Source organism: Ptychodera flava, chromosome 16 (assembly GCF_041260155.1).
Source record: "Ptychodera flava strain L36383 chromosome 16, AS_Pfla_20210202, whole genome shotgun sequence".
NCBI classification, from domain to species: domain Eukaryota; kingdom Metazoa; phylum Hemichordata; class Enteropneusta; family Ptychoderidae; genus Ptychodera; species Ptychodera flava.
Genome location: NC_091943.1, coordinates 15,702,111 through 15,726,405, shown reverse-complemented (window position 1 = coordinate 15,726,405; position 24,295 = coordinate 15,702,111). Strand labels below are relative to the sequence as shown.

At 38.8% G+C, this 24,295-nt stretch overlaps 2 protein-coding genes across 3 annotated transcripts in view; one reads left to right on the top strand and one right to left on the bottom strand.

Annotated features, from left to right (window-relative positions):
• The first annotated feature begins 334 nt into the window (after window positions 1-334).
• LOC139114120 (acyl-CoA-binding domain-containing protein 6-like) lies at window positions 335-12,061 on the top strand. The gene is made up of 6 exons (XM_070675650.1): window positions 335-650; window positions 4,077-4,141; window positions 4,902-5,099; window positions 5,815-5,923; window positions 7,683-7,803; window positions 9,289-12,061. Exons 1-6 carry the CDS (start codon window positions 522-524, stop codon window positions 9,423-9,425), a joined length of 759 nt encoding a protein of 252 aa, XP_070531751.1. The 5' UTR covers window positions 335-521; the 3' UTR covers window positions 9,426-12,061.
• A 621-nt stretch (window positions 12,062-12,682) lies between these two features.
• The window catches only part of LOC139114119 (uncharacterized WD repeat-containing protein alr2800-like), a 40,863-nt gene continuing 29,250 nt past the window's right edge, over window positions 12,683-24,295 (bottom strand). Inside the window, exons 1-2 of one of the 2 annotated variants that reach the window (XM_070675649.1) lie at window positions 14,258-15,222; window positions 12,683-13,564 (exon numbers count right to left, since the gene is read on the bottom strand). In XM_070675649.1, coding sequence (XP_070531750.1) covers window positions 12,919-13,564; window positions 14,258-15,081 — 1,470 coding nt within the window. In that variant the 5' untranslated portion in view covers window positions 15,082-15,222 and the 3' untranslated portion in view covers window positions 12,683-12,918. Of the gene's footprint in view, window positions 13,565-14,257; window positions 15,223-24,295 lie in introns of those variants that run through there. The other variant, XR_011547801.1, reaches the window with a different exon arrangement.

Genomic DNA, 24,295 nt, shown 5'->3' with positions numbered 1-24,295 from the left:
ACCTGACTCCACTTCCGCCTGTGTTGTAGTGCCTTGTCGGATCGTCAAAATGTATCACGCATCCGATCTTCTCGTCCAAGGGGCAAACTGAAAGACGTCTGTACGTGTATCGTATCCTATTGCTGGGGTCAATGTTATGGGAAAGCGGCGCTGACGACTTTGCAGCATGGACGTAACCTAGAGTAAACGAAGTCCAAACGTCGAACGAAGCAAACTAACGACCCAGTAAGTGGCCATTTTGAGGCTTACCTTCTTACGACTGTAGCTGGTAGAAAAACAATCATTGCGGTCGTGACGCTTTCACGTTTCAGTCATTTATGATTTGCGTTTCATAATCAATTAGTGTTTTTTACTTTGACGCTTACAAGAGTGTTGTAATCCTTATCTTCAATCGAAAATCTCTCCTGAAAAAACGCTGTGAAGAGTATTATACCCCTTTACGGTAGGGTCCTATCCACCACCGACACTCGGAAAACGCACTGGAAAAGCATTGCCGCGTTTATCTCGTCGATTGAAACAAAATGCACGAAGATGAAGATCTCGAGGATGAGTTGAAGGCGCGTTTTGAACAAGCTACTACACATGTGAGAAAAATTGCAGGAAAACTCGGCAATGATCAGCTTTTACGATTGTATGCAAGATTCAAGCAGGTAAGATCGTGAACCCAAAGTGGCCATCTCACAAGTTATGTCCGAACAATGGAACATACAAAACTAAAGTATACTGAGTATGTTAAGATTCTGCACTAGGAGGCTGTGCGTGATTTTTATTTACATTTCCCACTTTTATAAGGTCTGTCGTTCTGTGACAGGATTCGAGTAAATAATTTCTGACTGGGCCAAGTTCATTTTCACCCCTGGGAGAAAGTCCTCTCGTATCATGCTCATCCGATATCCTCTGTTTGTTTGTTTATTTATTTATTTATTTATTATTTATTTATTTATTTGTTTGTTTGTTTATTTATTTGTTTATTTATTTATTTATTTATTTATTTCAAGAAAGACCAACGGGAACAAGTCCTATTTACAGGCTTCATAAAATACGAATTATAAAAAATACATAAAGTACAATAAAACGATAAAACGATAAGCAACACACAGACGACTAAAAATATAAAACTGTTAAAAATATGCAAATTTAAGCGTAAATTTCTCTTTTATGCGCGTGCGGAGATGACCAACGTCCGTCCCAACAACCTTCCTCCATATGTGGCCATTGGATCCATCCAGGTTTGTACGGAAAACGTACTCCCATGGATGAGTTACTCCTCAGTAATTTATCCGAGTTTCGGAACAACAAGAAAGCAGAATGCTTTAGGATCTTCCTTTTCGCTACACCTGTTGGATTTCCAACTCTCGCTGAATTAAAACATAAACACTGAGACAGTCTATCTGTCTATCGTGAACATACTGTATCTTGTCACCAGCACAGGCGTACGGAATGTTTCCTAGACCGTCGTCGGATGGGAAGTGACTGACACTGTACTGTGAGGCCGAAGGCCGAACCTCGGTACTGTATAAGAATACAAGGTATGTCACGGAAAAATCGACCGGTGGCCCAAAACAAACGAAATAAAGCATCTACCTCAAAAAAAATTACATCGACCGGTCGGAAATACCTTCAAACTTTCAAATCTTTACTCTGGTTACAGAATTCTTTCAAATCTGCCAGTTATGGGCGATAATTGACGGTCCGGCGAATACTCGCACTTGCATTGCCACTCCGCCATTTTGAATAGCTGTTTTACTCCCAAAAGCCTTTGCAAGTGGACGAGTGACCCCGTGACCCCACAACCGCTAAATTCAACAGTTAACCGTTAGGTAAATTTCATACTGTCAGTGAATACAATTTCAGCTATCTGGCAACAAGGCAATCAACGCAAACCATTGCCTCGGCAGCGTGATGTTCAAATCCCGCCATCTGACATTTGTAAACAAACTCCTTACGGGGTCACTCGTCCACTCGCAAAGGCTTTTGGGAGTAAAACAGCTATTCAAAATGGCGGAGTGGCAATGCAAGTGCGAGTATTCGCACAACAGTCAATTATCGCCCATAACTGGCAGATTTGAAAGAATTCTGTAACCAGAGTAAAGATTTGAAAGTTTGAAGGTATTTCCGACCGGTCGATGTAATTTTTTTGAGGTAGATGCTTTATTTCGTTTGTTTTGGGCCACCGGTCGATTTTTCCGTGACATACCTTGTATTCTTATACAGTACGAGGTTCGGCCTTCGGCCTCACAGTACAGTGTCAGTCACTTCCCATCCGACGACGATCTAGGAAACATTCCGTACGCCTGTGGTCACCAGTGCTTGGCTCAACCATCAACTCAACAACCACAGCGAACCTCCAGTCATCTGAGAGTGAGTGAACCAACAGAGCGACCAGTGTAGGTTGCTTCAATGCTTGGTTGTTTATAACTAGAACTGAGAGCAGTCTTGTAGATGTTGCTTGCCTACTTAGGGGAGGCAGTTGTCAGACCTGCGCGTGTGCTTTTTTGTTTACAAACAATGCATTTCATGCATGATATCTAGATGCATCAAGTCAACATAGGTGCTGCAACATTTAAATTTTACGATATTCATTGTTAACAAACATGTTTTATCTTTTATCCATCGCCAATGTACCCTAGATACTACTGTTTACATCGGTCATACGGGTCCCTGGCAACCTTTGAACAGAGTTCCGATGACTGCCTCCATTTAACAAATATTTGATTTGCATTATTATGAGGGCTTATTCCTAGGTTTCAAAAATTTCATATTTTTTCATCAAAAATCTTTTCTGAAATGACAAGTATGAATTTGGTCTTCACATTCTTACATTTTTGCATGTTTCAAGAGATGACTTCATTCACACCCGTTGAAATTATGAATACAATGTACTATGTAATCATTTAAATTTTGAGGCTGATATTGCCACTGTAGGTCAAAATGTTTTTATCGGGAGCTGCTTGTGTGACAGCTTTGATGTTTTTTTTCAGCAGCTACTTTCCTTCAATGGCTTAAAGGTATACTGTCACCTGTTCCAATTTTCGCCACAGTTACCATGGAAAGAAAAGATCTAACCAATCAAAGATTTTAAGCGGGTGGCCGCTTTTTAAAACTGCGCCCTCACATGGGTATTTTGAATACCAAGGAACGCCCCTTTGACCATATATGGGCATATTTAGATTACAGGTGGCTGTATACCTTTAATTCAGATATTGTTTCTTGCCACTTCTCTTAATCTGTGTTTTGGCCTTAAAAGTAGAACGTGCCTCAGGAACAGATGTTCAGATCCTCAAAGGTTTTACAACTCATTTCTGGTCTACAGTTTATGTGGGATCGTTTTGAAGCTCTTGGAGTAAATGAAGTTCCGCTGTCTCAGTTTTTTTTTGAAAATCAAAACTTTAACATTACCCCATATAATTAACCCTGGGATGGCAGCCATTTTTTAACTTTGGTCTTCAGCAAATTATATGTATTTTGTTTCTCTTGAGCCAAAATTTGCAGGATGACAATATCACACCCCCCCCCTCCCAAAATTTGTTATACTTGATTGATTTTGAAAGAGAATGGATGAGAGTTTCCTTGAAAAAAGTCTTAGAGAAGGTTGTCCGTCAGTTTTGAGGTGCATATTACCTTAGCATTCATTTCTTGATGATTTGTTTTACTCAAAACTTAACGAAAACATAATCATAATAATGTGTCAGTTTGTGATATCTTGGCACTTTGCAATGATTCAACTCAAGAGAGCAAAATTGTTTATAAAGTGGTAACTTTCTTTAAAAATCGTGGTGAAATTGTATTCATAAAATATTTTCACTGTCACAACTATCACACAGGGGCAATGAAGACCGTTAATTTCTTTGATCAGGTTGAGTATTACAAGCAAAAGTTTGGTTTTTTCCTTTGTGAGGGGCTTAACTAAATCTATGAACTTTTCCCTTTTTACACAAGTGTATGACACTCATATCATAGAATCAACATACATAAATAGAGACACTTAGTACATGATGATCTTGGATGAAGTAGAGTTCATGGTAAAGCGCACGGATACCAGTTTTCACGTATTGAATAAACATTTTATTTTCCAGGCACAAACTGGGCCCTGTAACACCAAAAAACCTGGATTCTTTGACTTTGAAGGCAAGCAGAAATGGTGAGTTCAAATCTTTGCTCCCGACATTTAGAAATTTGAAAAGCATGTAAAATTGCTAAGAACACTTGTGTTGATGAAAAGGGGTGATGTATTTTTTCAAAGTTCATTGCAACATTTACGGTACTGGTCGCTTCAGTAGGTTTGTGATATCAATCTTTGTTTCCAGTTGCATAGGGTATTCAATAGGCAAACGTTGTCAACTTTTTCAAATATACATCAGGCGAAATTTTGTGGCTTCTTTCTTCCTTCATAAAGGTCTAAGGCTACCGATGATAAAGAACAATTTTGCTGGTGAGATGTATTGCTTGAGCCTGTAAGTGTACTTTGAAATCAGGACTGTCAGATTAACGGAAAGATTTTATTTTGTGAGATCTGTAGTACAAACTCTATAAATGAGAAGGGTCATAGTTTGTTCATCCAAATACCCAGTAAGCAGTTCCACAATGACCATCGATGACAATTGGTTTGGGCCAAACTATTGTGGTGAAAGGGTTAACACAGCATGAGATATATTGTCTTACTGCCAAATCAGCAAAATAAATTCACTCCTTTTCTGCCAGTCTGTGGTCAAGGTCGTATTGTCTTCAGAAACAGTGTAGGCCTTCTTGCAAAAAGAGCTGGGGACAGAAAGCAGGGTTTAACCTGTTCATCCCCTCCCCATTTCCCTGTAAGTCAGTCCACAATCACCTTTGGTATCAGTGAATTTGGGCCAAACCATTGTGAGTGAAGGGGGTTAAGTCTCCCCGTGTCGTTCCAACAGGGAAGCTTGGAAGAAACTGGGTGAAATGAACAAGGAGCAAGCCATGGTCGAGTACATCAATGAACTGCTTCAGGCCGATCCATCCTGGTCACCTGATCTCAGTGAGGAAGGCAGAAGACGGGCCAGTTCGGAGAGCGGCGGGACTGGCATGGGTATCGCTGTCAGTATCATGGCTCATGAAGAGGATGAAGAAATCAGGTAAAATCCAGTATTCATAAATTCAATCCCAATTTTTTTTTTCACCGAGTTGAAGTTCATTGAATAAAACTTTGTGATCTTCAGGTCTCTGAAAATGTTGGAGAAATTCAAGTTCAAGGGAATTAAGTACACTGAGGTATTGTGCGCCTCGAGAAAAGATAGACCGGCTCTGAACTTTTTTCAAACCTTTCTGACCCACCTCTTTCTTGAGTTCACTTTCAAGTTCTCACTCCAAGAGCTTTAAAATTAGCCCACACAATTTGTAGATCAGAAAATTATTGGAAAAATTTGAGAGTCTGAATACCTGTCTCCAAGGCACATTCTGTCTTAAAACGGCATATCTTTTATATCATTTTTCATAGATCTTATTTTGAGGCCAACAGCTCTTATTGGACCATGAAATTATGGGCTGACTTAGCTAAATTGGAAAAAAAAAGAATCCTTCAGAATCCAACATCTCACAGGGCGCTTCCGATTTTAAGTGGATGCGCTCAGAAAGTATGTTGTCACACTGATCCATACTATTCTAGGGAGACCATTAGATGCAAGCTGTGTATCACTACACAGTGCCATGCCATACCCTGGGTTAAGAATTCATGTGTGCTCCCTAGTTCAGAGTATAATAGTGCAACCGCCACTCGCCAATTTCTAGAGTCCAACCAACATGGAAAAAAAATTTTAACTGAGAATAAGTTGTGTTTGTTTTGTGATGTAGCGATGACCAGAAGACTATCTTTGACTGGGTCAAAGAAGGCAGCATCTCCCGAGTCAAAAACATCTTGGACAGCAGTGATAATGGTCTGGTCAACCAATCAGATGAACAGGTTTGTATGCTAAGTATGTCAGTTTCATTTCATAGCAGTCTCCTCATCTGTAAGAAAGAACCACATCCCAAGCCCTGGTTGTTACATGAATTAATGTACATTAAGGTGGAGCTGCATGTTGCCAACACAGTTATTTTCAAAGCAATATTTCTCATCAACGATGACTAGGAAACCCCCTCATACTATATATTTTCAAAAAGCAGAGACTCTAAAGTTTAGTATCATTCAGTAGTTTACTAGAAGAGTGAAGTGGGTGTATATTTTGGGTAAAAAACCTATATTTTGGTATTAATGATAAAAATTAATTTAAGTCAAAAATTTGGCTCTATTTTCTGAAGTGTGATATTTCACTTGAAAGAAGAGTATATGTAGCAGAAAACCACTATTTTATTTGGCATTATCTATCCTCATTCTAAAATGGCAAGGGTTGAAAAACTGACACTCAAAAAAAGTGATTAAAATGCATCTTATTCAAAATGTAAGAAAATTTATTGCCAAACAAAATAGTCGTTTTGTTATGTAGCATTTAAAAAACATAATGTGAAAATTTCAGAAAATTTGACCCAGCCAGAGTGGAGTTAAATTCTTTCGAAATTTTGAAATTGGGATGAAAAAGAAGCCAGTAAATCGAGTGATTTGCATACGTTTGCATAAATCAACATTTCAGTATCACGCAACTTACAACTGCTTGACAACCTAAAAGGTGAACCCAACCGATATTTTAATCTTTGGTTGACAAATTAATTAAAATTGAACGAATGTTTGCGAAAAAGTGATTTTTGAGCACAATACGTGGTGTAAGGTGCAGCGCCCCCTTCAGTCACTCCATGAGTTTCAAAGTGAGTCCAAACGAGAGGTAGACCAAAATGAAATTGTTAAAGTTTGAGAGTCGGGAATGTCGGTCTCTGCATGTAAGTTGGTTGAAAGCCGTAAACCTTGTCACATGTAACAGATTTTCACAGGTCATTTGACATAAAACGGTACTTGACAGAGTTGATTGTTTGATCACCGATGAAAACGTACAGAATCCTGAGAATTTGGCTATTTTCTCTTGCATAGTTGCAGACAAGCACAGTATTTTTACAGAATTAACTGATGTGATAGATAGCATGTGCCACTAGCTTTCTTCAGGTTAAACTTCATGTTTATACCTGTTTTTACTGGCTTATACCGGAAAAGGGATAACTCATTCGTGAATTAGATAAATCGTATTACCGTATTGTTGAATATTATGTCGGGTGAGTGAGATTAATTTGGCTGTTGTTATTGACTTGGGCCTGTTACATTGGCTGTGTGCATTTACATGGATAAATATCAGGTAAATATGGGACAAACAGCTGTTGATGTACACCACAATGTTATGCCGAGACTAATCAAGTTGTTGAAATGGTCAAGTTTAAGGCTCAGTGGTAAAGTTAACGTTTGTATCACAGTCAGAGCTTATAAATCTTCAAATATCAAGTATTGAGTTTCAAGATGTGTGAATACCCCAGCATTTACCTCAAGTTCAGTGCATCAGAAAATCTCACATTTACTGCACATTGGTGTCTTAGCAACACATCAACGACTTTGATAGTTTACTGCACTTGACTTAGACTGAAAGATCTGTCGCTAGAGGGCGCTCTCTACACTCAGAGAAGGGAGCGTAGAGAGCGCCCTAGAGCAACGGACCTTACAGTCTAACTTCACATTTACCCCCTTCAAGATTTCATCTGTCAGTGACATCTTATTTTCTTCACTCCGCCATCATCGCTGACAGGGACTTTCACTGCTTCACTGGGCCTGCGACCGGGGACACCTGGACATCGTAGAGGAACTCTTGAAATGTAAATGTGACGTCAACGCACAGGATGAAGACGGCCTGACGCCATTGCATTACGGTAAGCTCAATTCCAAAAACTGGGTCATCAGCCTCTAAATCTGCAACCCTACCACCGACATGGTTAAGCCCAAACCCATTGTTATCAATGGTGATTGTGGACCTGTTTACAGCGATTTGGGGGTGAACAGACTTAAGCTCCATATATAACCCTTACGCCTTCAGAAATGCCCCAAACACATGGTCTTTTCACGACCCTATGCTCTGATACTTTTGATAATACGTAGTATTCCACAGTTCACTTTGGGTGTGAGAAAAAGTAAAAATTATTGCTCGAAAAATTTTTCACAATGGCAAGTCCTTCAGAATTCATTGGAAATATGTAGGCAGTCAAAATATACTCAATACAATAAAACCAGTGGGTTCGCGCCATTGAATTCCAGGATGTAGGGGCCATTCACTTTAGAGGTCATAAAATGGGAAAGTTTATTCAACTTTGATTGTGTTATATTGCAGGGTTTGACTAATATAAAACTATAATTACAATCCCTTCTTAACTGAACGAACGAGAAAGTTTCTCACATTTGCACCAAATTTCATCATGGACACTTAAAACCATTCTCATTCATAATTAAGAATAAAATAAGCAGGCATCCTTAAGCATGCTTTTGGATTAGAGATACAAATTTACGTCTAAATGTACTTATATTTTCAAATTTAAAATGGCCACCATACCCATTGCTTGCATTTTAGTGAAAATTAAATCTTTGATTTTTGACAAAATACAATTCATTGAAAATTCCTTTGACTCCACACATTTCAAATTGAGTTCATATTGGTAGCGGACCTGGAAAAAAGTATTGTAAAATTTCTAGGGTCCGCATATCTGTCAGAAAGATCCATTCTGCCTTCAAACTGGTGAGCATCGCTCATAAGCGGTGTTTGGAGTTCAAAACTTGTGTGACAGTGCAAATGTTTTGGCATTCTCAGCTTCCATTCATGCTGTGATTGTCTTAGTAGTGTTCTGAAATTCAGAAAAACAACGAAAAATATTCCTAAATATTTCTTTCCCATTTCTTTTTTACTTTTGTACTCTTATTTCAATGGTGTCACGGTTTTCTCATTGACAAATAAATATATATATATATATATATATATATATATATATATATATATATATATATATATATATATATATATATATATATATATATATATATATATATATATATATATATATATATATATATATATATATATATATATATATATATATATATATATGTCTGTTAATTAAGATTACCCTTTTGGAAATAACACACGTCAAAATGACGCAATACAACTTCAGATGGTGACTGCTAATGTTACCTTGAACAGTTAGGGACATATTAACGACTCAGACTTACAAGCTGCAAAGACAGCCACGTATACAACATTAACAAAATTTGTCTGCATTTCAAGCTGCAGTGTCCCATGTCGCACACATGCAGCTATATTTAGTAAGAAACGCTATTCTTACATGACGGTTCTTGTCATTTCCCTTCAGCTGTCACCTGTGAATTTCTTCCTGTCATCCAAGTTTTACTACAAAATGGTGCCAATCCAGCGTTACAAGACAACGACGGATGTCTTCCCTCGGAAAATACCTACAACAAGGAAATAATTTCCCTGTTACAAAGATGACAATTTAATACTCACACTTGTTCTGTACATAGTAGAGAAAAAACATGTCAGCTCTGTCATTGATTTCAGATGTGGGCATGTTCTTTGACCCTATCAAAGATTGGGGGAGGTTGGGGGGGAGGTATGTACAGATAGGCTTATACTGATTCTTGGTTTATTTTTTGAGTTGTTCAAGTTCAGGTGCATATATCAAACAGCAAAATTTTCATCATTTGAGAGTTTGGATAGTGTGAATTAAAAAAATAGTCCCGTAACTGTTTTTCGGATTTGTTGTCGATGGCTGTTGGTTTTGGTAGGACATGGGAAGGGTACACTCCATGCAGAGGTTTACCACTCTGAGATGGACTTACATAGGTGCTGGCATCCCCAATTGCCTAAAAGGTGGTGATGAGCCACATTTTTGGAATACAAAGAGGACTTTGAGGGTACGATAATGTGTTGTGCAGGATGAGTGGGGTTGTATCCAAATATTGCAAACATATATGATGTCAGCTTGATGAGTGTCACAGTTTCCTAAAATTTGTTGACTTACATATATGTTTTCAGAACCCTTTCACCGCCATGGTTTGGTCCAAACCCATTTGTTTTGAATGGTGATTTTGGACCGGTTTACGGGGAATTGGGGGTGAACAGGTTATCTCACTGTGATGTGAGACAGAAATAGCACCACAGACAGTGGAAAGTAAGCACTATTGTCTGTAGTGGCAGGGATGTAAGCCCTCCTCAGAGCGCCACCATTTTTCAAAGCAGGAGAGGTGATGTGGCAATTAGGAGTGTAGTAATAGCTATTTTGGAGTAATTAAAGGACCAGTAATGCTAACTTTTGATAATTTTTTTTCACGGCTTTTGTTTTGAATGTGACCCATAATTCCTTGTTCTACTCCCCAAGGCATGTTAATATACACAATATTCAGCTTGTCAACTCAGCCTGTACATGCGAAAACTGCATTGTTATTGTTGACAAGGGACTTCTGGTCCGGACTAGAATTCCAATGTAAACAATAACAATGCATTTCATGCATATAGATGCTAAGATGACAAGCTAAATAGTGGGTGTTTCAACATTCATTGGGGAGTAGAATAAGAAGTTGCAGTTGATATACAAAATAAAAATAATGGAAAAATCATCAAAAGTTAGCATTACTGACCCTTTAATGCAGCCTTTTTTTTCAGTGTAAGTATGTGTATATGATGTATCTGTTCATTCGTAACAAATTTTTATTTTTGCACCTGAAATCTTATGTACTGCTGGACCTACTGTACATGCCAAGCTCGGCTGTCTCCAAAAGGATATTTTGCAGTGAGACCAAGGTGCGATCTGGTTGGTTGAAAGGGTGTATCACATGACACTTATTACAACAAACCTGATTGGTTAATTTCATGGAAAATTAAAGCATCGGGTCATGTAGATTTATTTTGAATTGTTTTGAAGCGGATAACCATTTGTAGCATGGAATAGGTGTACATAGACAGATAGTGTTATAGGAGTGTGGTGTACCTTATCTTTGTGCCCTATGAGATATGTTAGCAACCTGTACATTGAGGTTCCACATGGCGAATTTCACTACAACTTTTATCTCAGTGTGTAGTAGGACTCCTTGAGTTACAAGGTCAGGTTCATGCCTATGACTTGATGGGCAAGAAATATACAATTACAGGTCACTTTAGTCCATTTAGTCAGTAATGATGTCCATACACTTGACTGTCAAACTTCTAATGAAATGCAACACAGTAGCCTTTGCGCCCAGGTTTACCATGGGAATACACACCTGTGTTTTTTCAAAATACATTCCATTATTGCTGTACTTAACAAAAATCCCACAGGTAAGAGCAATGCAAACTGCGTTAACATTGACGTATTCTTAAGCTTTTTGACAATGTTTAGCAAAAACAAACATTGCAAAGCTGAGAATTCAAGGCCAAGTATTTATTTTTCTCTCTTTATTGTCCAAATCCATGACATTGCTTTTTACCATTATGCTACTGTTCATTTTCATACAATCGTTACCATCGTACACCTCTAGGACAAGGGAATAAAAAAAACAAAGAGATGTGAAAATCATCAACTGTTTGAAACAACCATTCATATTAAGCAAGCATTTTCACAATTCCATACCCACTGTTACCCAGGTAACAGCTTTGCAAACAAAGCTAAGTATTCTTACACACACACACACATACTATATATATGTATACATACATACATACATACATACATACATACATACATACATATATATATATATATATATATATATATATATATATATATATGTGTGTATATATATATATATATATATATATATATATATATATATATATATATATATATATATATATATATATATATATATATATATACAATAAATATGAGAACACATCAAGTATGTTTGGTACCTATTACTCGAGTATATATACAATCAGCAAGCATTTCATAACTCCATACCCATTGTTATTTACTTGGCTTGTAGAATCCCTCCGTCATTTGGTAAAGATGAACATTTGTCTTGTTTTCTTTTTTTTTAACTGTATCTTCTTTTGTAGACATCTTTTACCCTGAAGAAGTCCTACTTTTAGGGCGAGATGTTGTGTCAGTATTTAACACCAACCCAATAAACAGAAAATTTACGACCAGATATGTAGAGTGATGTGTGTAAATACAGTCAAACCTGTCATAGTGGTCACCCTTACAGAGCGGTCACCTCTCTATAGTGGTCACTTTGTGGCAGTCCCGTGGCATTTTACATGTTAAAGGCCCTCTACAGAACAGCCACCTCTCTTATGTGGTCAGTGGTCACATGGAATTGCTCCATTTTGGTACAAAACCTGTATATAATGGTCAGTATATCTGACTCTCAATGACCTCTATCAAAAAATGCTCAGACTGGAATGCACAAAATAAGTCTACTGATTTTACATTCTGCATTACAAGCTTTCAGAAACTAAATAGCTGTTCTATGTTTTTTAACAGATTTATGTTATGGAATTTTATAATTGCTTTTATCTTTCCCTAAATTAACCATTTAGCGCACCACCTGCACAGAAAGTAATGCCACATCCACCCTCTATAGAAAGGCCACCTCCATTTGGTCCCTTGGGTGACCACTATACACAGGTTTGACTGTAAATTCATCTACTATTAGCAAGTCACATGCCTTTAATTAAGAAGAAAACTCGGTAACTCTTTTGAAACAGACTTTGGAAGTGGTTTCTATGAAATAAATGTATATGGGGGAGAGAGAGAGAGAGAGTGTGTGTGTGTGTGTATGTATGTTCAGTTGTTGTAAAGTAATAAACATGAAGTTGTTTTGTTGTGTTTCTTAGTTTCTTTATTCTGATCAGACAACTGGAGTTGCCGTGGGACGATCCTGCCTTGATATCCCAGAACTAATTAATTGTTAATTAGATACTAACCTTTTTAAGTGTCTTTAAGATGAATGCAAAATATTTATGAGTAAAACACTATCATTTCAATCAAACTTGTATAATTTTTTTAAGGGTAGCAAATTACATTCACGTAACTTTTTCTAATATATGTCTTAATGCTTGAAAGTGACTGCTCTAGCGCATACACGCTGTCACTAGTTTTGTCACAGTTTTCTGTCGTAATGTCTTGAATTCCGTCCACTCTTTCAACATCTTTGTCGTCATTTCCGTCAGCCTCAAGGTCGTCATCGCTGCTGACACTGACAACTTCCAAGTCGTCGCTGTCATGTGCTACGGCAGTCTCTTTTTCCTCGTGTCCCGTTGTAAGATCCAGAGTATCGTGCGTACTGGCACTGCTACCGTCATCCCTGGCTTTAGCACCATGTTCGTGTTCGGGTCCACGTCGGTGCTTCACGACTGTGCGTCCTTCCAGGAGACCTGGATATTTTGCAGTCTTTGATCTTTCAACGTTAATGCCATTTTCGCGTTTCTCCCTCGTGAAGTTTGGCCCTTCGTCACCTGCTAATAGATTTGCTAATGTCTCCGACACGTTGCCCAGAAACAATCTCCCTTCGTAGTCACTGAGGGCAACATACTTGGAGTTGTGGCTCGCGGCACAACTCAAGAGCTGGTTGCCGCGATTATCCTTCAGCGTCTCGGCTCCAATCTCCCTTTCGCAGTGGATCTGTTTTCCTTCGTCAAGACGCCAAAATCTAATTTTAAACAGGAGAAATGAAAACAAAGACAGATATTAGCACACCATGAACCCGTTGTTGACACAGCAGTTTCTTTTTAAATTTTATTATTAAATCTGCATGTTTTGTAACTTTAGCGGCGACGCCTACAATCTAAATCTACACGTAGCCATTTAAGCTACCTGTAATTCGCAGAAATGCAAGGCTCGGATCTAGAGTATTACGTTGAATTCGATTTAAAGGGACAAAGTCGGCCGTTTTTCATGAATTTTGTTTCATACGAGATACTACTTAAATTGGTTGACATTTTGAAAGATACTGAATGAATAGGTGATCATGCATATATTCACATAGAGGGACTGTGATATATTTGAACCCGGCTTTAGACACGATACATGAATGGTCGTGGTCATTAATTCATTTTCGCGATGGTTTCATGTATCGTGTCTAAAACCGGGTTCAAATATATGCATGGTCACCTATTCATTCAGTATCTCGTACCAAACAAAATTCAAGAAAAATGGCCGACTTTGTCCCTTTAATGAATAATTAGTATGGAAAAGGACAATGATTCCAAGATTACAGACCGTATGCCTATATCGTATTCTTGGAACCTTTTTTGCGACTGAAGTTGCAACTTGTTTTACGAACACTAAACTACGCTTGCGCGTTTCCACACATGACAAATCACGATCGGTTTTCAATATTCACCTAAGAGACCTGTCGCTAGCACAGGAAAGCAAAACTTCAATCCCACTGACTTCAAGAAAGGCGCAACTCCACACGATACACGTGTGTCCGAACAAGACATGAACAACTTTCGACCGGGCCACATCCCATACTCTCACGGTCCTGTCCATCGAAGTTGTCGCCAGCAAACCGCCGCCCCTTGAGAAGTTACACGACGTCACCCAGTGCCTGTGCCCTCGCAGAATTTTCGTTTTCAGGTATCTGCCCCTTATAAACCACAGGCGACAGGTTCTGTCCTTGGAGACGGAGGCGATAATGTTTCCGCAGGGTGAAAACGCAATGTCGTCGACGACGTTCTTGTGTCCCCGGAGGACCCGACACGTTTCCCACGCCGGGTTCCACAGTTTGATTACACTCTCGACCCCGGCCGCGGCTACGAAATCTCCGTCGGGAGAAAATTTGCAACTGAACAGCGACCCGTTCTTTCGGTGGAAAGTTCGTTCACACATCTTCGTGGCGACATTCCACACGTAGAGCCCGCCTTCGCTGCAGCACGAGCACAGACGTGTTCCATCGGGGCTGAAATCGCAACACCAGACGGTGGCAAAGTGCAACAAAGTGCCGTCTGCTACAAGGTTGTCGTCCGCTACCCTCCATATTCGCACCGACATGTCGCCGGAGCAAGAGGCCAGAAGGTTTGACTCGGGCGAAAAGCAGCATTTCTCGGCCCAAAACTGGTGCCCCTTCAAGCCTCTAAAATCGAACAGATTTCTTGAATTAAAATGCGACTTGAAATTAGACGGCAAAAGATCGTCCAAGTCCTCCTCATTTGATGCACTTGTCATTTTGCAGCCCTGCCGTCCGGTACAATTGTCCGTCAAGAGAACCTGGATACAAGGAATGCCATAACAACCCCTTTACTCATAATACACTCGTTAAGATGGAATATTCAACGTGGAATACGTTCCACGCTACCATGTCAACGAGAATACAATCGCGTGAGCTTGTAAGTTGTGGTGAAGTGTTCTATGACTTCGAAATTTCTAACTCGGTCGCCATCTTCAAGTTGTCAGAAATTCAGACAAAATTTTCGATCATTTTTATCAAACTTTCGAAGTTTTGTTCTGCGAAATCGCTCCATAATGAACACGACGAGAACATCAAACAGTAAAGCTGTGTACATGTTCGACGTTTTCGACGCGAGCACGTACGCAGACCGTATCAGGGCCGTAAAGATTAGGCCTGTCATATACATGTTCTGGCCATACTAGTGAGGCAAACACATACATACAATATAATACATACATACATATATACATACTACATACATACATACTACATACATACATACATACATACATACATCATACATACATACATACATACATACATACATACATACATACATACATACATATAGGCCTATACATACAACACACATTCATAGATACATACATACATACATACATACATACATACATACATACATACAGACAGACATACAGACAGACAGACAGACAGACAGACAGAAGATAGTTTTTTTATCGCAACTAAATAGTCTAGGGATCGCAACAAAATTAAAGAGAACTTGCACCACTTTCATCAATTATTAAATGATATGCCCAATTTTCTCAAAAGCCAGCAGATGAATTGATTTTCTCAAAGACCTTCAAAATAAGAAAAGCAGTGGGCCGCAAGAATATTGTAGAAGTTAGTTTGAGAGTCCGAATATCTGTCTCCGAAGCGAATTATACCTGAAAGGTATACAGTCACCTGTAATCTAAATATGCCCATATATGGTCAAAGGGGCGTTCCTTGTATTAAAAATGCCCATGTGAGGGCGCTGTCTTTAAAAAGCGGCCACCCGCTTAGTTAGATTTTCTCTTTCCACGGTAACTGTGGCAAATTGGAACAGGTGACAGTATACCTTTAACTTAACATAATGTCGGCTATATTTTGAAATACCAATGATGTAGTGGGTGGAAGTCAGGAAACATCCAGAAATTATTGGATATGCACAACTGCACCTTCCGGCAAAGATTGTATGATTGTTCATCTTCGAGCTCTCTTACAAAAATAAAATGGCGACTAGTTTGATTTCATTGGTTTGTTTTGTTCGTTTGCGCATTCTTTGGTTTTATTTTTCTAATTTCAGAAGAACCAAAAACCGAATGAAATGGAAACAACATGACTGTTTCTGTCCCTCGCCAAGGTGGCGACGACAAGTTCACTAGTAAGCTTACTGCTCAGAACTGTATGTTCCTATATGTATGATCCGACAAACATTAATAATGTTTTTTGGTCGGCTTGCGTGGCGCATTATAATTTTTTTAATTATATTTAAGTGTTTTCGAGAAAACACAAAACAAGTCTGAAGCGTCGCATGGCATACGAAGCTCGTTGCGATTGACCTCAAGAAGCTCCTCGCATCCTGTAGGCCCCCCTAAACTAAAGCATGGAAGTGTAAAATTCCAAGGACGAAATCATGATTAGAACATCCCTATTAAAGCGCCATAAATTGCTGACATATTAGGTTGCAGGAAGTTCAAAGTACTTGTAGGTGTCTAAACAACAAACAAAACAACATCCTGGCAATGAAATGAGCATTACGCAAACACAGTGTTTCCTCGAACTAACCATTGCACTACTGTGCGATATTTGCGCACCATAATGGAAACCGGGCTGAACTCCCCAACGCACTGTTGCATTGGGGCAGCTATCCGGACTCTCAAGCTTTTGCAATAAAATTTTCAGTCACAGTCTGAAGCCCAGAGTGCCAGTAAATAACAGATTATTCTTGTGAAAATCGAAAATTAGTTTGCCCCCATATAGAGTTAACACAGAGGTGGAGTCCATTTTGAATTTCAAGTGTCGGAAAATATTGGGTAATTTCATTTTTCAGTACAAAATTTTGCAATATATTCCCTGATCTTTATTATTAATTTCGAAAGGGGATGGATTAAATCTTAAGTCTCTCAATTTCGAGAATCCCACGCGCCGCGTTGTTTGTTCTTTTCACACCCTCTGTACTTCTGAGTATATTGGATTTCAAATCGCAATATGGGATTCGCAATGCAGATTTCTCCAACCTCTCTTTGGATGTACGATCTTCAATAAGTGTCACGTGACCTTTTGTTCTGATAAACAGATTTGTTTTCTGCTCAGCACAATTCGTGGCAAGGCGTTGGGTGTGTTTGGTACAAGCATTTGACCGTCAGGATCATAAACTTTTACCATTAAAAAAAGGACCGATTTGAAAGATGGGAAAAGAAAATAGATATATACTTTAAAGATTTATTTTACACGGATATTTGCTGAAAAATTGATGGTTTGTAAAATCGTCGGCATGATGAAACCTTGAAAGTTGCTGCAAAAATATCCGTGCTTGATGCGTTTGAGGTACGTATATTTCTTACATGCTCTTCATGTTGAATTACCAGAAACCTTGTTCAGCCGCTGCCAACACGTCCGTTTTGTTTTGTTTTGGTTTTTTCTTTATTACTTCGTTCGGTATAATTTGTTTGTTTTGTGCTTCCACAGCCTCTAAGGTCTTTTTGAGTGTTGAGTCACTCCATGATTGCTCGACGCCAGCGGACATCATTTTTCCACCATATCATTTCTTCAACGCTGATTGGACGTAGAAACGGCGACGTTTCCACCTTATAGCTTGTTCTGTCGATTTGTTCGACAGCAGTTGGTCGACTCTCTAGACAGGTGTATTGCAATCTCAATTTCCACGAATTGACTTTAATCAGATTTCGATTCCTCTTAGGTAGGACTCGGTAGCAAATCAAGAAAGGATACTCAAAAAACTAATAGACGAAAGGTATCTAGATTGCTAGCTTGTCGATAGAGGACGCTTTCTTCGTCTCATGGGATGGCGTCGCTATACTAATGAATGGTTACGGTAGAATGCCCTTCGTGGGACAATTTTTATTCGGACACTCAAAGGTATCTAAGAAAGAATCTGTACCAGTGAGGCCAGCAGACAAGCCTGTTTAAAGAAGAGCGCCTCGGGGACATATTTCATTTGCTCCCATCATGATACTTTCTGGTTTACCGCTCGTGTGAACTCATTTTGAAACCTGTGAAGTGAAGGAAGGTGGGGTATAAAGTGGCCCTCTTTACCCCATTTTCCACCACAGAAAGTTTTCAGTGTATTGTCTGTAAACACAGAAAATTATTTTCCTCCATACAGTTAACACAGGGTAAAGCGGCCATCCTGACTTTTAAGTACGGTACATTTGGGATGATGAATTACGTGAAATCCCAAACTCAGTTAAGGTAACCCTTGATGTTTAAGCCTTGTTAAAAAGGTGCCCGTATGAAAGTTTGAGTAAAGGCAAAATCTTTTTTGTTTCACGGCGAGTATTGTCTTAATTGAAGTTTTAGTACTACTTCGAGAAATCTCTGTAATATTTGTATTTTGTCGGTCAAAATGATCTTTTATCGCATTTGTGTCTACAGAAATTTGCTCTTATGAGCCATCTTGACCATTTTCGTCAGAAGGAAGTAGGCTAACCGTAATGGTGCGTGTGTGCAAGGTCCGACTACGGTTGGTTCAGACATTTCCCGCAAAATATATTTGCTTCCCTGGCCTCTCAAGTTGCTCTCTGATTAGCCTTAAATGAGAGCCCCGAATTGAGGTGTGGGTAACTGAAACTAGATTAGCCTAGCTTATTTGTTGGGGGGGGGGGGGTTAATTCCATGAACTAGTGTAGCCAAGTCACTCGTAAACTCAAGCTGTAGGCCCTATTGATAAACGGGCGGCATGAGTGTTAGTAGTGCGCTGATTAGTAAATCCATTCTCTACTTGATTTGCAATTACACGAGACGCATCCACTAAGTTCGAACATATATTTTCAGTAGATACTTAAAATTTTCATTTTTTCTTTACAAGTTTTATCTCAAAGCAGGGTTGGCTAATGTTGTACTTTTCCAACCACTCATCCATCGCCATTGAGGGCGCTGGCCTTGTAAATATCACAAACTTTTGGGAACTGCACCCCAATGACGGCGAATTTCTCTCCATGGTCTCGATCACGAGACACGCTGAAATTTATTCAGCTATCCGAGGCAGTTTTTCATTTCTGCTTACGTACCCCCCGCTGACGTTCAACGACCGCGGCTTAGAAGGCCTTTTTTGATGTATTTTTGTATAGGAGCACTCTGTTATATGAACCGTGCAATTTAATCTATAATACATCACTAAATTTAAACTTCATCCTCGAAATACGTTTGCTTTGACAGTTTAAAACATTTGTCAATTGATCTTATAGTTGAATTAATGTGAAATCTAGTTCTCGGGGCCCTTTCTGCTGCTGGCAAAGCTGTGCTCACACGAGCAGGGTCAGGTACGGTACGAGCGCCCTTTCAGCTATGGTCGGCATCAGACGCTTGAATAAGCATACTTTCGCCAACAAAATTTTCAAGACAGTTTCAATCACCCATAAATACCTACGAGTAGTGATTGCGAACACGAGCGATTTCTTTGTCTGAACAAATAATATTTTATGTACCATCAAACACTGTGTTATCTTCTCATGGGCACGTTGAAATATATCACACTCCCAACACTGGCGGCGCTATAACAGAACCAACTCTCGACAGTGGCCATTGAAACCGACACGCTGCTGTGATCGTGACCGAAATAGCGAGACTTATAAGCTTATACCTGACCTGTCTTTGTGTCAGCATAACACCGCCAGAAAAAAGTAGGGCAGGGGAACAAAATTTATTCGTGCTGCTTTCAAGGAGGCTATTAACTGCTGTGACCTTGTCTCGCTCTCGAAATAGGTCACTGCAGATAGGCAGGCATTGGCAAAAGATGTTCATTAAGTTTGTAAAAACCCTGTCCTTATCTTGTAAAAATAATAGTGTTCTGAACCAATATTCTCTGTTAAACTCTTCGCTGACAGGATGGAAATCAGAGAGTTCAAAAATGGCCACTCTGATCATGATATTCATCGTAGAACTTGCACACCCGGCAAAAGTTTTATAACGGCGATATACTCGCAGTCTCTGGATAAGATTTATGCATATTGCAAACGTTGAATATCACGGGTATACCATTTCTCTTAAACATCCCATTGAACAGGGCAATAAACTGTAAATTTTGATTGTCACTGGGGTAGAATGTGCCCAGGGGGGCAGATACTCAGACTCTCAAACTTTTATTACATTTTTATGTCGGTCTACTACTTGTGGGGAGGGGGTCATTTTGAAGCTGATGGAATAACTGAAGTTTTCGCTGGCTTACTTTTGAAAAAATCGAAAACTGAATTGTTCTCCAAACAGTTAACACAGGGACGGCCGCCATTTTGAATTTAAAATATTGGTTAATTTGAGGCACACTGCTTCCATAGTACCAAACTTTGCACGGTGACCCCCGATTTTTGTTCTTGATTTTGAACGAAAACGTTTTGAAATTTCACTGAGTAAAGATTATGCAAAAGTTTAATTAAGTCTTTGGATTTCGAGGCACATACTACCTTAATTTTTTTCTACAAAACTGATGTATTTTCTTCCTTCTATCCCTGAAAGTACATCAAAAGATACTGCCGACTGAGATGCAAAACTATGTGCAAACTCTTCTTTAAAAAATTTGCAATGAAATTTAAACCTGTGCAATTCGCGCTAATTTTACTGTAAAAATCAACACATCAGCAAGGCTAGTCAGGGACATGCAGTCTACGCTGTATGATTACCCTTTTTAGCGCCAAAGTCAAATATGAACCCAGACAATTTTTTTCAGATTTGTTCAGAATTTTGATCGAAAACTGTAGCCATTGAAAAGTAATGTCCATTCGGTCTAAATTGGAAAAATAATTACAAGAAATTCATTAAAATTAGTAAAACTTGCACTAAAACGTTTGGGATAAAATTTCCATCACTTAAAGGGTTAAGCATCAGACACGTTTCAAGTTTCATTGCAATCGACACACCAGTGTGAATGAGCTGGTGAAATTCCAGAGAAAAAAGTCTTCATTTACAATACTGTGTAAGATTCCTAAAACCGACGTCATGATGCGAATGCACATCTGTCATGTCTGTAAGGATGCGCGATTGACGGTAAAATGACCATTAAACCCCTTACGACTTTCATAAACAGTTAACAATCCACCTTGTCAGGGTTGTTAAGGTAGTATATGCGCCTCGAAAATGAAAGACTTAAACTTGTTCTCAAACTTTCCTCAATGAAACTTTCAACAATTCTCTTATTAAATCAACAATAAAAATCAGGGGTCACCGCGCAAATTTTAGAATTAAAGAAACAAATTATCTAACATTTACCATGTTTAAAATTCAAAATGGCCGTCATCCTCGTGTTCACTTTATGGAGTAAAATTACATTTTTTTAAATAAAACTAAAACGACAAACGTTTTCTTACTCCAAGAACTTTAAAATGAGTCCCCAGAAGAGTTGTAAATATTTCAGAGTCCGAATATCTGTCCCCGAGGGCGCTCTACCTTAAGGGGGTCTTTCTCATTTTTTTTCTGTTGAGGTTATTCTTCTGTTCCCCCAAGTTGTTGATGTAATCCTAATTTTAAATTTCGTCTGTTTCATTTAATGTTTAGTGTTTTTATTCCACATATGTGTATGTGTTTGCCCTTTGATTCAAGTGTTGATACAATCAAATAAAAATGGAGGTCATTGTTCCGATTACAAAGATACTAGACAAAGTATTTTCAGAGGCCCTCAGAAAAAAATCGCTTTGTTGGCGTCTTTTATCAGCTGACTCGCCAGCAGAGGAAACATAGCGAAAAAATCCATAAAGGGACGTATAAGACACATCAGTAATGACAATTCGATTCCTCTGACGATTTCTTTCGTTGGTTTAGCTTTTTATGAATCTTGGCCACAGAAAAATATAGAAACAGACTAGCAACGCGGCATGCCTTTTGTTCCATGGTCGCCTCGGTAGACTATGGCCTTTTCATATTACAATGAGCTTAAAAGGTGTTAAACTTTTTGGGGACTTTGTTTATGGTTGATAATTGCACGAGATTATGCGAAAAATACGACGAGATGGCATCGTGCTGCCAGTCGCGTAGCAACCATAGTTACTTTGTGAGCTCTCAGGGCAGAAACACTGCTTCACGCCAATCAAAACATAACACGCCAGCAGTTACATAAACTTGTCCTTCCTTTACGAACGTGCAAAAGAAGGTATGACTGACCGTAAACCATTGAGTGAAACCAGACAGTATGGATAAAAGACTTTCAAATTTGGTTCAAACACACTCATTATATATTCATAAAAATATGAGAGGAATTTTTAAAATGGTAAAACTCACTTTCCTGAAGCTCAAAACACTTCCGTTTTCGCCAGCACGCCAATTCCGCTCAGCATCACACGACAACAACAACACAAACTTTGCCGAACATACTTTCGCTTAACAATTGGCGAAAATCCGAAAATTACCGAAGGATGCATGGTCGGCACTCTTCGGAAAAGAGAGGCGAGAGCTACCTGAGGCGAGGTGAACATGGATGGGTTACATAACCGCTTCACGCATTGAACAATACCCGTTGCTAGTCTGTTTCTATATTTGTCTATGTCTTGGCCGACTCGTACATTTTAGCACCATACATATGTGTGTGGTGGTGTGTGTTTCTTTATTTACGTTGAATTGCTGTTTGTTTGTTTGTTTGTTTGTCTACTTGTTTGTTTTAAAATCCATCACCCTGACACTGTGTGTACGTATGACCCGTACGGACAGACTGTCAAAGACAACAAAAAATTGCCAAGATAAATCGCTGGAATTCTAGTAGCTGTAGCATTTACAGACGATGCTGAAGTTGGACTCAGTTTCGGATTCGGTTTCGGATTCGATTTCGGATTCGAATAACTGAGAATAGTTTTATATTTCCAGCTTATGTTATTATTTTTTCGAAGAATATAATAACTACTGATACACAAGGAGATATTTTAACTAGATGAAATTACTGCACAAATAGCATGTATTTTATCACATAAATGTAGCATGTATTTCATGACATAAATGTTTCATATATAATCATAATTTATAAAGTTTAAAAAATCAAAACACATTAGGCAGTAGAGCAAGGAACTGTAATGCATGACTACACAAGACAAAACTGCTGAAAAATCAGTCAAAAGTTAGAACTTATGAGCTGTCCATCTCAATTATGGGCATTATGCAGTTCAGACTATTCAAGCTAACAGTACTACGCACAATTCAAAGAAATGCATTCAATGCTATCTTTATTATGCAACATATTAACTGATAGTTTAGTCCGAGAGTTTAGTATGGTACATTCCAAATGCAATTTATGTAAAACAACATCAATCAAAACATCAAATTAATACAACATATTAACATTAAACCATGTGACACACATTGTGACATATAAAATGATTAAAGTATGTTTTTGTAAATATTGTTTTCCTTGCTCGACACTTCCTTTAAATTTTAAATTAGAGTGCTTTGAAGCTTTCTGTAATTTCTATTTTTAAACCATTTTACTTGTGAATATATGCAAACAATTTATGCCATGAAATATATACATTGTTTTATCGTGATCTTATTTTCACTTTGTCTAGTGTGATTAGATATTATTTTAGCTGAAAAAAGTCCAGGGAAAGTAAGGAAAATCCAGTATTCCACAGTGTAACAATTGGCTGAAAATATAAAATTTCTTTCACTCTATCGAATCCGAAACCGAATCCGAAACTGAATCCGAAACCGAATCCGAAACCGTGTCTAACTTCAGCATCGTCATTTACAGGCAATGCTGCAGCAGTAGAGGGCGCTCGTCTCAATTTCCATGTACGCACACTCTCTAACCCACCCCCCCCCCCCCCCCCCCCCCCTCACCCCCCCCCCCCCCCCCCCCCCCCCCCCCCCCACCCACCCCCCCCCCCCCCCCCCCCCCCCCCCCCCCCCCAACCAGATTATTATCGCCAAGTTTAGCATGTATAAAAATGTTGGTTTATTTGCGGATGAAAGCCAAAACTTTCTCAACTACGATTACCTCAATTTCCAAATGTAATACTTTGCTGGAAAATATATTGTTCATGGTTCCAAGAATCA

Bases quoted from the DNA above. Each gene is read 5' to 3' on its own strand.
- LOC139114120 (XM_070675650.1), top strand. From the start codon at position 522: ATGCACGAAGATGAAGATCTCGAGGATGAGTTGAAGGCGCGTTTTGAA. The intron at 4,142-4,901 runs GTGAGTTCAAAT...TCGTTCCAACAG, and splicing joins TTTGAAGGCAAGCAGAAATG to GGAAGCTTGGAAGAAACTGG. The intron at 5,100-5,814 runs GTAAAATCCAGT...TTTGTGATGTAG, and splicing joins GAAGAGGATGAAGAAATCAG to CGATGACCAGAAGACTATCT.